The sequence below is a fragment of the Ascaphus truei genome, chromosome 5 (assembly GCF_040206685.1).
Source record: "Ascaphus truei isolate aAscTru1 chromosome 5, aAscTru1.hap1, whole genome shotgun sequence".
Classification (NCBI taxonomy): Eukaryota; Metazoa; Chordata; class Amphibia; order Anura; family Ascaphidae; genus Ascaphus; species Ascaphus truei.
This window is the reverse complement of record NC_134487.1, coordinates 118,076,172-118,089,887: the sequence shown is the minus strand read 5'-3', so window position 1 is coordinate 118,089,887 and position 13,716 is coordinate 118,076,172. Positions and strand designations below refer to the sequence as shown.

The window sequence follows — 13,716 nt, the reverse complement described above, 5'->3', positions numbered from 1 at the left end:
AAGCTTTGGCACCACGCCCTGGCACTGTTGATCTCCGATCTGGTAAAACGTATGGGCCCGGGAAAATGAAAGAACCGACACACAGACAGTGTTTCAATCCTTCCGCCTCAGTTTATTAAGCATAGGGTAAAGATTTTTATACAGAAAAAAGAATGTATTGGTTAGTGGCGTAACGTGAGCGTAACTTGGGTTAGAGGCGTGATTTAGGGGCAGGACATGTTAGTGGAATGATCTTGGGGCGTAATTCTTCCAAGACAGGCACTGTCTGAAATACATAGCTTTCTCACTGTCTACGTTATAAACAACCTTGATTTCTCTAGCAACTATGTGAGGTGATGTTGCCTTTCCCAGAGAACTAGTCTATTGCTTACTGATTAAAACAGCAAAAAGCTGGCAGCATAAGAAAATGTATCTCAGCAAAAAGCTGTTCAGGACGTACTGACTGGCGCATGCCCGAGCTGCCATTTGCCTATTGGGTGAGGGGAATCAGCGCATCACTACTACGGCAGTATGTAGGGCAGAATAAGTGTCCGTACTCGCGAGGCGAGCGTACGGACACAGGGGTATGGGGCTATTGAAAATATGTCCTTACTCGCGAGTGTACTTAAAGTGAGTGTCCTTAAACCGGGGTATGCCTGTAGTGACTTTTCTAAAAGCTGGAAATAAAATCATAAAAATAATCTCACTGTGCTTTCATATTATATGTGCAGCAGAACACAGTGACGTGCCCTGTGATGGTCTACATTGAAGTTAAGTTTGATCAATGTAAAACCTCCATGAAAGTAAGGTTTATATTTGCATTTGACACATTCTATGCTGTGGAAAAGGACAAGACTATACAAATGTGTTGTCTATTGTGCTTGCTTTTTATATATGGGAAAAAAGACTTTCACATATAAACGTGGTTTCAGTAGACCATAAAGAGAGGATACTAATTTTTAATGCTTCTTGGAAAATGGTGCTTCTGCTAACGAACCATGTTTACATAATATCAGTGACAAAGGCATTTCTTTTTTTCAGGTGGGAGACGCATGGATTTCCAACTGCACAAAATATGAGTGTACAAAGACAACTGTAGGTGCTATGATACTGGGCTCTAGTGTTGTCTGCCCCCCTTTTAATGGCAGTGAATGTCTAAAGGTTTGTGTTATCAATGCTAATGGCGTGCATGTATTAACAAGTGAAGTGAATATATTTAACCCATTATTGTTTAATAAATATATCACTCTTAGGGCCAAAGTAGCTAAATGGAAATCCAAACAGAGTGAAACTGAGGCATAGGACCAAACGAAACCAGGTGGTTTGTTCAATGTCAAATAACAAAGCTTAATAGCAATATGTCTTTAATACAAACAAACCACTTCTGACAGCAACACATTAGAATTACATAGTTACATAGTTACATAGTAGATGAGGTTGAGAAAAGTCATGTGTCCATCAAGTTCAACCTATGCTAAATTTAGACAACAGATAATTTATCCTTTATCTATACTTACTTATTGATCCAGAGGAAAACAAACAAAAAACCCCAGTGACATATCATCCAATGATATCACATAAGGGGAAAAATAATTTCCTTCCTGACTCCAAGAATTGGCAATCAGATTACTCCCTGGATCAACATCCTTCCCATGTTTACTTATTTGGTTTATCCATGTATACCTTTCCTTTCTAAAAAGATGTCCAACTTTTTTTTTAAAAGATATCTATTGTATCTGCTATCAGTCTCCATGGGTAATTAATTCCACATTTTAACTACCCTTACTGTAAAGAACCCTTTCCTTTGTTGCTGGTGAAATCTCCTTTCCTCCAACCATAAGGGATGGCCCAGAGTCCTTTGTACTGCCCTTAGGATGAATAGTTCTTTTGAAAGCTCTTTGTACTGTCCCCAAATATATTTGTATATAGTTATCATATCCCCTCTTAGACGCCTCTTTTCTAATGTAAATAAATCTAATTTAGTCCGCCTTTCCTCATAAGTTAGATTGTCCATCCCCTTTATTTATTTGGTGGCTCTTCTCTGCACTCTCTCTAGTTCCATAATGTCTTTTCTAAGGAGTGGTGCCCAAAATTGTACTTCATATTCAAGGTGTGGTCTTACTAATGCTTTGTAAAGGGGCATAATTATGTTTACTTCCCTTCCATCCATTGCCCGTTTAATGCAAGATAAGATCTTGTTTGCCTTTGCAGCTACTGCATGACTTTGGGCACTATTGCTAAGCCTGCTGTCTACAAGCACTCCTAAATCCTTCTCTAACAAGGATTCCCCCAATTTATCCCCATTTAATTTGTAAATCGCCTGTTTATTCTTGCTTCCCAAATGCATAACCTTACATTTATCTGTATTAAACCTCATCTGCCATTTACCTGCCCAAGTTTACAGTCTCTCCAAGTCCTTCTGGAGAGAAATTACATCCTGCTCTGTTTCTACCACCTTACACATAGTTACATAGTACATAGTAGATGAGGTTGAAAAAAAGACGTAGGTCCATCAAGTTCAACCTATGCTAAATTTAGACAACAGATACTTTATCCTATATCTATACTTACTTATTGATCCAGAGGAAGGCAAACAAAAAACCCCATTAAGGGGAAAAATTAATTCCTTCCTGACTCCAAGAATTGGCAATCGGATTAATCCCTGGATCAACATCCTTCCCAACATCCTACACAATTTAGTATCATCTGCAAAGTTGGAGACTTTGCTCTCGATGCCAACCTCAAGGTCATTAATAAACAAGTTAAAAAGCAGGGGTCCCAGTACCGATCCCTGAGGTACTCTACTCACGACCTTAGCCCAATCTGAAAAAGTTCCATTAATGACAACCCTCTGTTGTCTATCCTTCAACCAGTTTTCAATCCAGGTGCATATATTTTTACTGAGTCCAATTTGCTTTATTTTATACACCAACCTCTTGTGTGGAACCGTATCAAGAGTCTTTGCAAAATCTAAGTAGACCACATCAACTGCATTACCCTGGTCTACATTCCTACTTATCTCCTCAAAGAAACAAATAAGGTTAGTTTGGCATGATCTATCCTTCATAAATCCATGCTGACTATTACTAATGTGAATAAAGATCGAGCGCAAATACCGTAGTTAAAGAAGATATAAAATAAATAAGAAAAACAAGAGGTATAAATATGGTCCTGTAATGGATGCTGCTCCTTAATGGATTCAATCCAGATCCATAGAGACATTGAAGTCAGAAGTTCGGGTGCGAACTCACATCCAGGTAGGTTTATGTATTAGAAACAGAAAAAGCACACAATAGTGCAATGGAGTACAAAAAGGGGGGAAAGTACCCGAATGATACACAGAAGTAATCCTACTCACATTTATTATGAGTAGTAAGAGCCTTGAGGTTATTAGGAGTAACCAACTCAGGTCACAGATCACAGGAGGATGCAGAGGAGATAGCCAAAATATGGAAGAGAGGACACAAGATATAGTGCAGATTGCTTTATAATAATATAAATATTAATAAATCAGTAGCACTCACAGACATAAATGGGTTTTAAGCAGTGGGACCACCCGGGGTCAGAAAGTTGAGGGGAAGTCCAACACTCCTTTTCTCTCAGGAAAACCTTGTGGCGGCCATCCACAGCAGTTCACCAGATACAAGGAGTCAATCCTGGGTGGGCAATCCCTCATTGAACACCAATGCTCAGCACACCTCCTACTTGTTTGGAGAGCCGCCCTACGTGTTTCGTTCGTGAGAACTTCTTCAAGGAGCATGTGTCCCTTGAAGAATAAGGGAGAGAACGGGCATGCATTAGTGTTTTAGTCGTTGAGGAAAGGGCATATGTTTGCTAAGTTGCAGAGGAAGAAACTGCAAGCTTTAGCAACAGCATTCATATATTGCATTGCATTGTATAACCTTGTTCTTGTAATGCAACCATGTATTTCTATAACTCTATGCCCAATACATACTTGAAAACGAGAGGTAACTCTCAATGTATTACTTCCTGGTAAAACATTTTTATAAATAAATATTAGTGGAGAAAGAAAGGGAACAGTCAAATAAAGTCCATATACAAGGGTGGTAAAGAAGAAAGTTTAGATTTCAAGTTGGAATCCAAATACTGAAGGTCACTTCTATGCAGATGTGCCAGTATAGAAAGCAGAGGTTCAGTGTCAGGAATGTGAGAGGGGGGGACATGAGATGAGGTTATGGTCCGAGATTGGGTGAGGAAAATTTGAAAACTCAGACAAATAGCAGTTTTTAGTAACAATGAGGTCAAGCAAGTGGCCATCCCTGTGGGTGCTATAAGCAGTCTAATGGTGGAAACCAAAGGAAGACATGAGGAGGAGAGATGCCCAGAAAAGTGAGAGGTTATAAATGTGGCAGTTAAAGTCCCCTAAGAGGAAAGCTACTGAGTCAAAAGAGAGGAAGAAGGATAACCAAGATTCAAAGTTAAAAAGGAAAATTAAGTGGGAGGATGTGAAGTTAGGTGGCCTATAGATGAAAGCAATGTGCAGAGAGAGTGTAGAGAAACGGGAAACGGGAAACGTGAACCTCAAAGAATGAGAATGACAGGGAATCAGGATGACAGGCCCATTGCTGGGGGCTCTATGTAGCGGGGTAGATTCTAGCAGCTGGAGCTACTGTAGGCAGTTCAGGTTATACATGGTCATAAGTATCAGGATGAAGCACGGTCAGGCTGGCACAGGTCAAATCAGGCGGCAGGTAGAGTGGTCAGGCTGGCACAGGTCAAATCAGGCGGCAGGTAGAGTGGTCAGGCTGACACAGGTCAAAGCAGGCAGTGGGCAGGTCTCTGTTAGAAGGATACGAGTCACAGCAGCCAAACAAACAAGTTGATGCAGCAAAGGACAGGAGGAAATGGCTGGCCTTAAGTAGGAAGCGAGAGACTTTGTCAGTGAGGCATGATTGCCAACAAATTAGATTGGCAGCAGGAACGGAGCATAGCCCAAGGCTATCCTGGAGCACTGGCGCTGTCCAGAAGTGCATGTGGCTCACAGCTAGGAGTACTGCTTCCGTGCCATGCCTACTATTGGTGTCGTGAATTCAAACATGACCATGCCTGATGCAGCGGTAGACAGGAGCTGAAACTTGTAGTGAGAAGAAAGAAGAATTCTCACTCCATCACCACGTTCCACAAATAGAGTTGTGTGAGAAACAGAGGCCACCATAAAATGAAGGTGCCTCCAGATCAGAGTCAGAATGTGAAAGCCAAGTTTCAGTCAGTGCTAAGAGGGGTATTTTGTTACAGAGAACTCAAGCATCCCAGAATCAGTCCTAAACCGGTTTCCAAGAATACTGGTTTAGGTATATGTGTTTCCTCAGGGCATATAAACTGGTTAGGCGAGATTGCTGGTTCAGATTTATTTTTATCTTTCTCATCTCTATATTTTCAATCATTCATTAAGCCGTTTATTAACACCCAATCTTATCTATTTTGTATACAACTTATAAGCTGGTCCTGCATCAGCTATTTATTGGTGAAGATCCCATTGATGGCCAAACATCTTGTTTGCTATGTTTCAGGCACAGCTACTGTATCTCGGTTCTGTTTCATGATTATATTCAGCGCTGACATATTTGTAGAAGTCTCTAAGCAGACATTTGAGGGTTGGGAAAGCTTAGCACAGTATTTTTCTTATGTACTTCTTTTCCTTTTCTTTTTTAGAATGGAGGAACTATACATACGTACAATGATGGCTGCTGCAAGATTTGTAAGTGAACACAGCTACATTACTGTATGTGCTAGTTTCTGCTTTGTTTTGGAGAGCTGTGGTTTATATAACTCATCTGCTGGGTCATAAGGGAGAGAATAAGCATGCAGCGGCCCAATCAAGCTGTATTTCTTTAACAACTAGCACTCACGGGCATTGCTTTTCATGGCTGACTACATGGTGATTTTAACCTTATCATTCTGGAGTATAACTATAGTTTATTTAAAAATATAATAAGAAAGGAAAAACAACAATATTTGAATCACAATATACGTTCTGTAGCATATATGTTTGTAAAATGAACTCAGCAGCATAGGCTGTATGTACAGCATTACTGACATTAATATGAATACCACAAGAATCCACGTTTTGAATCAGAATAAAGCATAATATTGGTATGTTTTGTTTTTCTACTTTTTTCTATTGCCAAAGTATGGGAGCAAACTTTTCTTACCTTAAGAAGACACTGAAAACATATTGAATCTGAACTTGTTTTAATGTCGTATAGTATGAATCACCCACAGTTATTAACACAATTTGACACCATAAGTCATAATTCTTAAAGATAAGCAAAAGTACAATATTTGATCACAAATGTTCGCTTTACAAACAATAACTATGCAAATAGTTCAAATATCTTGCGTTATACGAAAATAATATTCTATAACAGTCACAATAACATGCTACTACACTAGCTCTACTGTAGGTTCGAGATTCAGATAGTTTATTTTCAGGTTGTACTGTGTGGATTTTTACAGTAACCTTTTTAAGTGCACTGCAATAGTGGCAATTGTAACTAGTATGTGAAAATATATATATTTTCAACACAGCAGAACATACAATAAAATATTTTGTAGGAATCAACGTTGCCTTAAATTTCTGAAAAAAGGCTTATGTTATATTAACACAATGAAATGTGTACTAAATCCTTGAAACCACGCAGTATTTTTTTCATTATTCTGTACTACCTTAAGATGAAAGAGTTGCTGTAGATTTCACAATACTCTGTGGCCCCAGAAAAGTCAATGTTATACTTCAGAAAAAAAATCTGCTGATGTGGCTTTTAAAACTAAAAGTGTTTGTAACATGAAAATGCTACTTTAACTGCTAATTAAAAGTGGGGTTATGAACTAAAAGCATGTGCTCTATGGGAAAGGCAACCTACTTAAGAATGTGGGCTTGCAGTTTTGAGGGTTGCAATGGGCAGGGAAATGTAAAAAGCTTGATTAAATGCATGCAGTGAGTCCATGTATTAATTCTTACCTTGCCATAGCTACTTTGCAACAACCATAGTAAAGTTATGTCTGTGAACATTGCTGTACGTCAGGAACTTCTGGTGTGATGATATTTTTATAAAAATGTATTGGGAAAAAAAATATAGATCCTTGCATTACACATGTGAGAAAGCACTTGGCAGTGTAAGAATTAATGAACATGTTATTTGTGTCAAAATGTTTTATTTTACAAAATCTTATATTCCTAATAATTCTGCCAGGTTCTGGAATGGGTGTATTACCCTTTACCATTACCCCCGTAGTTCCTACTGCTAAAATAAATTGTGAACCAGGTACTATTATTTAATGCATTTTATTGTACTTTACTGATAAATGTAATAGCTGCTTTAAGAGAATATTGGGGGTTATGCATCTTGGGGTCCTTTGTTTTAAAGTTGTTGAAAATCACAGCACCAAAAATGTACCCATTTCAAACGTAAGAAAATAGGTAAACACATTTCTTGCAGTTAACGCTCCTTAGTAAGAGGAGTTTACACTAAGTTTGATTTGGCAGATAATTTTGACGCAATTAAAATAGAAAACAACGCACCCACTGTAATATATTTCATATAACATATATATCTTATTATAGTAAGTGCATCTGGTGACTTCTGTAACCATTCCCCTAGAGCACAAGTTGATATACATGGGGCAAACGTAGTGAAAATGACCTTGATACATTGAGATTTTGAGGCGCACATTTAAAATTATTCTCTGTGTGCATTTTTTTTGACAAAGTGTAATTGTGTTATATTATACACAGCCCCAAAGTCTCCAGGCTGCAAAATCTCTGCAAAACGGGAGCAATAAAATTGTTCAGATTTCTCAAAGATAAAGGTCCCATCGAAAGAAATGGAATATTTTGCATTGATACATTTGGTGCAGTTTTGTAGCTCCCATTTTGCAGTCGGGCACTTTAATACATAACCCCCTAATTAACAAACACATTACCAGCATAATACAATGTTAGTTGAAAGCCTGTGCAGTTAGAAGAGCACTGGTTTAATTCTCCCACATCTACAGAAAGAATGTGTATTGTAAATACATCTTTTCATTTAACATATCTTGTGCTGATGTTTAAATGGTGGTCCCAACATAACAAGAGATAAAATTGTAGCTTTGTTTAAAAAAATAAATGATCATGCATCTAACTTTGTTCATTCTTACACCCATATTTAATTACACATACAGTAGGGGGTGATTCCATATACAGTAGGCCACTCAGGTCATTTTCGTCCGCAAGCCCCATTGAAGTCTATTGGGATTTGGGGGCGAAAACGTCCCAAACAACCGATTTGGCATATATAGAATAAGGTCCTTAATGTTAAAAGGGAAATACAAGAGTTTGTATTAAACACAATTTGTTTCTTTTCTATGCCGTATCACTTAAAATATACTGAGCTGTATGTTGTTAGTTTTATTTGGAGTATATAGAAAGAGTGCCATTTGTTTAATAGAAAATCATTGGTTTTGATGCCAACTGATTACAAGTTTGTGATACTATTTAGAAATGTGAAAAAAAACAATAACCCGCTATTCAATATTTATAACAATGCTATAAATGTATTTATGTTTAACTGCTTTGAAGGAATTACACCTTTACACTCCTGTATCACGTACCCTTACCCAAAATGTTATATGAGCAAATTATCCTTACTTTTCTAATTGTTGAGCTCATTATTGGCTTCTAATATTAATAATGATACATGTTCTATATAATTGTGCTGCCTCACTGGAATCCCTGCAGGGTTCTTTCTGTAAATATGACTGTACTCACGGTGAAAGCAATATAGATTACATGATATAAATTAAAGGAATCTTTATTGCTCCATACATTTGTATTTTTTATCATTCATTGGGAAGTAATTTCCCTGGAGTCAGGTACACACAATCTATACTTAAATATCTTGGCCTGCCATTTAGTGGTAACTCCATCTACGTTCATTACTGTGGTTGGGGTTGGAAAGCATATACATACAGTAAACCAATAAGAGAAAATTCTTGACATTAATAGCATCGAATGTAGTATGCCTTACACAAAGTTCTCATAGTACTACAAAATGTATGAATTTTCTAGCAACTGGCTGAGAACATGCACTGCAGCTAGATTGTTGTGGAATAATTATTTAAGCAGTCTGGCAGTCGTTAATGAAAGAATTTGCAATGTGAAACATAAAACAAATCTTTACATATGAAATAAATAGAATTATTATGCATATACAACTATAGTATACAGTAAATTGCTAACTGGGTCTGAAAAAGAACTTGCATACATTGTACCTATATACCAAATGGCAATGCTGTAGCTATACTGCATTTGGTGATTATGCTAACTAGGTACTAGGCTAATTGCTACCACAATTTAGTGAGGGAGACTCATAATTACTGTATATTTCAGCTTGTTGTGATTTACTTGCAATATTTTCTTCTAGTTTGTAAAAGTAGAAGGAATTTGAAAAACGAATAGTAACAATTTATAGATGTCGATTGTGTAACATAAGAAACATTTATAATGTTTAAACATTATTTTTCCAACCAGTCAGAAAGAAGGTAGTGATGTTGCAGAGAGTCAGAATTCCTTCATAGATAGTAAAGTACTATAGAAATGAGAGGCAGAGTTATTTAAGAAAGGTAGAAAAGAGTAAAGTACTGCAGAATGTAGCACCATGATGATGGGCAATAATTGTGACCATAACCATAACTCTACATTTATATGCACTGGTACTTGTTTATAACATTCAGATGACTAGAATACATGATTGATGTCAACCGTTTTAAAAGAAATACAATTTCATCTTTATTCCTTGTACTGTATTTGTATTCTCTTTAATTAAAATGTGGTAGAAATATATATTAGCCAGTGAAATACACATTTTTAAGCACACAAAAAAGCCACCAATGCACCTCCTGATTATCAATATTACAATAAAAATAAATAAAAGAATTCATAAAAGTAAACTCTTTGTTATTGCTAAATTTACCATGAGGGAGAGGTTTTCAGGTACATATTTTGGCCAGAAGATGAAATGCCTGCCAGCCTTATCAAGGCAAACTCTCAATAGGAGCGTTCTACACTACACCTTTACATCCTTAAATGCGCTTATCAGCAGAATGAAAACCCTAATTCCTATTACATGAAGCCAACCTCAATTTAAAAACCTAAACATGTGTTTTGTATTTTAATCAGTAGATCACATGTGAGCATTAAAGGAGCTAAAAGTCATGGCTAAAATGCAGGACCATATGCTTAAAAAAAAAAAAAAAAAAGCCAATGTTTATGGCGTGTTAGCCAAACTAGGTTACTCCGTTTTTACTTCCTGCTATAAAAAGCCACGTAGTTTTAAGTATAAAAATGCCTCACAATATTATTTCTTAAAAAAAATAGTTGTGGACAATACATATAAGAACAAAAAAGAGAGTAACAACACACATCTTCACCCCAAAATGGTACAAATAAAAAAATATATATATGTAAAAAGTGAACCCTTTCCTAAATTTTTACATTTATAATAAAGGAGGGTTTTTTAGTTACATATTTTGGCCAAAAGATGAAAAGCATGTTTGACTTATTGAGGTATATGCCAATGAGATAGGTAAAACTATTTTAATAAAAAGTTGCATTTATTTATACAGATGTAGCAACTTATGGCGATTCAAAATAGTGACCACTTGTCCCGCTGGTGCATTCGGTATGTCCTGCTGAAGCATGCCATGGGTTGCAATAATGTTGTCTACATCTGTATGTCTGAAAGTTTAGGACTTGGATTTTCTTATAATGTTAGAATAAAATGTAGATGTTATTAGCAATCAAATAGGCACTGAATTATATAGTTGGCAAATGAATATTTTCTATATCTTATCAGGCACAAAGGAAGAAAAAATCTGTCAGAAAGTGGCAGTCAGGACCACTATAAGGAAACATGACTGTATAAGTCAAAGTCCTGTAAGTACAGCAATTCTACTGATTGAAGTATTAGTTGCATAAAACTTGGTTGTAGAAAAACATAGTTGTACAGTGTACACACAACATAATTATGGGCCTGCAAATCTGTGCCTTCAAATTGTCTGTGTCAAATAATTTTGGCTCAAGGTCAATATTCTCATCAACTGACAGACTATAGGATTCAGGAAGCAATATTATTATAAAATGCTGAATGTTGAGTAACTTTGTAAACGTAACATGATCCTACTATTTGCTGAGTTTGGTCAAGCTAAAAATTCAAAGGTCTTGAAGGAGACAGACTCTTTGTAAGTCAGTATTCTGTAAAAAAAAAAGTTGTCCTATATATAAAATAATACTGACTTAGCACATTTGCAAAATCCAGTATACTGTATCGTATGTATAAAGCAAAGTAAATATTTATCTAGAGTTTAAATCAATTCTAATTTTGTTCTTCAGTCTTTTTTTAAATGTAAATTTGTTGCTGTTATGCTGTATACTGTATGTCTCATTTTACAGTAAAGACAGTAACAATAGGTCCAATACTCACTGTGTGGGACATTTTATGATTTTAGTTCAATCACTTGAAGTTATCCCACATGCCTTTTAATCTTAATTATTTTTTCTCAACTAAAGTACACGTTTGATGTCCTTTTTTTTTTCTTTATCGATTCAACAGATAACGGTGGCATCCTGCGATGGGAAGTGTCCATCAGCTACAATTTTTAATGTCAACATTGATAGCCATATAAGATTCTGTAAATGTTGCCGAGAAAATGGAGTGCAGAATCTGACTGTGCCACTATACTGCTCAGGAAATGGTACTGAAGTGATGTATGTCTTACAAGAGCCAATGGACTGTTCATGTCAATGGAATTAAACAATCTCAAATGGATTCTGTACAACTGATTTGTTCTTTACAACCAGAGACAGAAAATCAAAGAGCGTATAAGAACTACCATGTGTTTTACATTTCCAGAATAAAAGAGAGCAGGCCTGTATGTTTCCATAAAAGATTCATATATCCAGCACGAAACTCCAATATCTTGGTTTATTTAAAGTATTAAATCGATGCCTGTTATTTATGCAAGATAAATATTTTATATGTTGAGAACAAAAAGAATAGAAAATTAGCCCCAGATTATTTTGATTAGAGTGAGACCAAAATATTTTCCAGTTTACAAGAAGTCATTGACAATCATGAGAAAGTCATCAAATGTATCAAATATATTATATTTATTGTCACATGAAAGGTCTTCCACTGCTATGAAAAATGAGTGACAACAGAATATTTTAATATAAATACATGATGATCATTCGGAAACTGTGGTAAAAAAGCACATCATTATTATATTATACACAGACATTGCATATTGATTGGCTTGGACATATGACCTGCCAATGTTGATCAGCATATATAAACTGTCCATGTGAAATTTATAGTACATTTTATACTTGATTTAAGGTACATAATATTACATTTATAAAATATATATTTTCGTTATTGATCCAAAATGTACCATGATGGGTAATAATCTTAATGTAAATTGTCTAGATATTTTAAATTTGCATTCGTAAATGCAAAACTTTGGATATATCCAACAACATAACATCCCACATATAACAAAACGTGAGTTGCATCTTTTTAACCCTTTTGAATGTAGCGTACATATTACTATAAGACGTTACTATAATTTATGTAAAGGAAAAATCTAAAATATCCTATTGGATTTAATAATGATATAGTATAACATCCAGTATAATTTGTAATACACATAGAACTGGTATAATATGATGTGAACTTTTAATTTCTCTTAATTATTAAGCCTATAATAGCAATTAAGATGGATTAATGTGTAGCTGAATTCAACTAATTCTGTGTGTATATATACACATAATGGATAAATTAAGGGATTTTTTAATTTTTTTAAACTGCCTGATGTTTATATAGACTAATTATATTTATTGAGCATTAGGCACCTAGACCAAGGAATTATTGGAAATGAATACAATCAATTAAAACACCTATTGTCAACTCACATTATTTGCTGGCTAAAATTATTGTTAGATTACACAAGGCAAGTATAACATTTATTCCTCTTCAGAATGCTGTTGCATACTGTAAATCTTGTTTTTTTTAATGTTGATACATTTCTGTACGTGTTATGCATTGTTAATCCCTTGCATTTCAAATATTTTAAAAATATTTAAAAATATAACTGATTAAAAACTTGTGTGGTTGCTTGTATTTTTCTTTGAGCGATGAAGGATTACTCTTGAGTATTCAATGCAAATTTTTTTCCCTACAAAAATTCTCGACGAAAGGTTTGGTTTATGTGAGCGTTCCCGAACAATGATTGCCTATGCCTTATCTCAGCTGTGCGCAAAAGGGGGGGCACAAGATTCTTCAAAGGGGGGGCAATTGTGCTAGGAGCAGAGAGAAAAGCAGTCGGTAACTGCAATTTCTCTTTCAGCCATTAGGTGGCGCTGTGCTACAAAGCTCATGCAGCACCTTGTTTACCTTGCCTGATAAGGTCAGAGTGTGGGTGTGTGAGTGTGTGACATGGAGAGGGGGGAGGGAGGGTGAAAATGTGACATGGAGAGGAGGGAGGGTGAAAATGTGACATGGAGAGGAGAGAGGGTGAAACTGTGACATGGAGAGGGGGGATGGAGGGTGAAAATGTGACATGGAGAGGAGGGAGGGTGAAACTGTGACATGGAGAGGAGGGAGGGTGAAACTGTGACATGGAGAGGGGGGAGGGTGAAAATGTGACATGGAGAGGGTGAAAATGTGACATGGAGAG

At 36.1% G+C, this 13,716-nt stretch overlaps 1 protein-coding gene across 2 annotated transcripts in view; it reads left to right on the top strand.

Moving 5' to 3' along the window:
- OTOGL (otogelin like) overlaps positions 1 to 13,115 on the top strand; it is a 209,300-nt gene extending 196,185 nt beyond the window's left edge. For both annotated transcript variants that reach the window (XM_075600516.1, XM_075600517.1), the window contains exons 54-57: positions 1,021 to 1,140; positions 5,653 to 5,698; positions 10,836 to 10,915; positions 11,592 to 13,115. In XM_075600516.1, the coding sequence (XP_075456631.1) occupies positions 1,021 to 1,140; positions 5,653 to 5,698; positions 10,836 to 10,915; positions 11,592 to 11,792 (447 nt within the window). In that variant the 3' untranslated portion in view covers positions 11,793 to 13,115. The remainder of the gene's footprint in view (positions 1 to 1,020; positions 1,141 to 5,652; positions 5,699 to 10,835; positions 10,916 to 11,591) is intronic.
- The last annotated feature ends 601 nt before the right edge of the window (positions 13,116 to 13,716 follow it).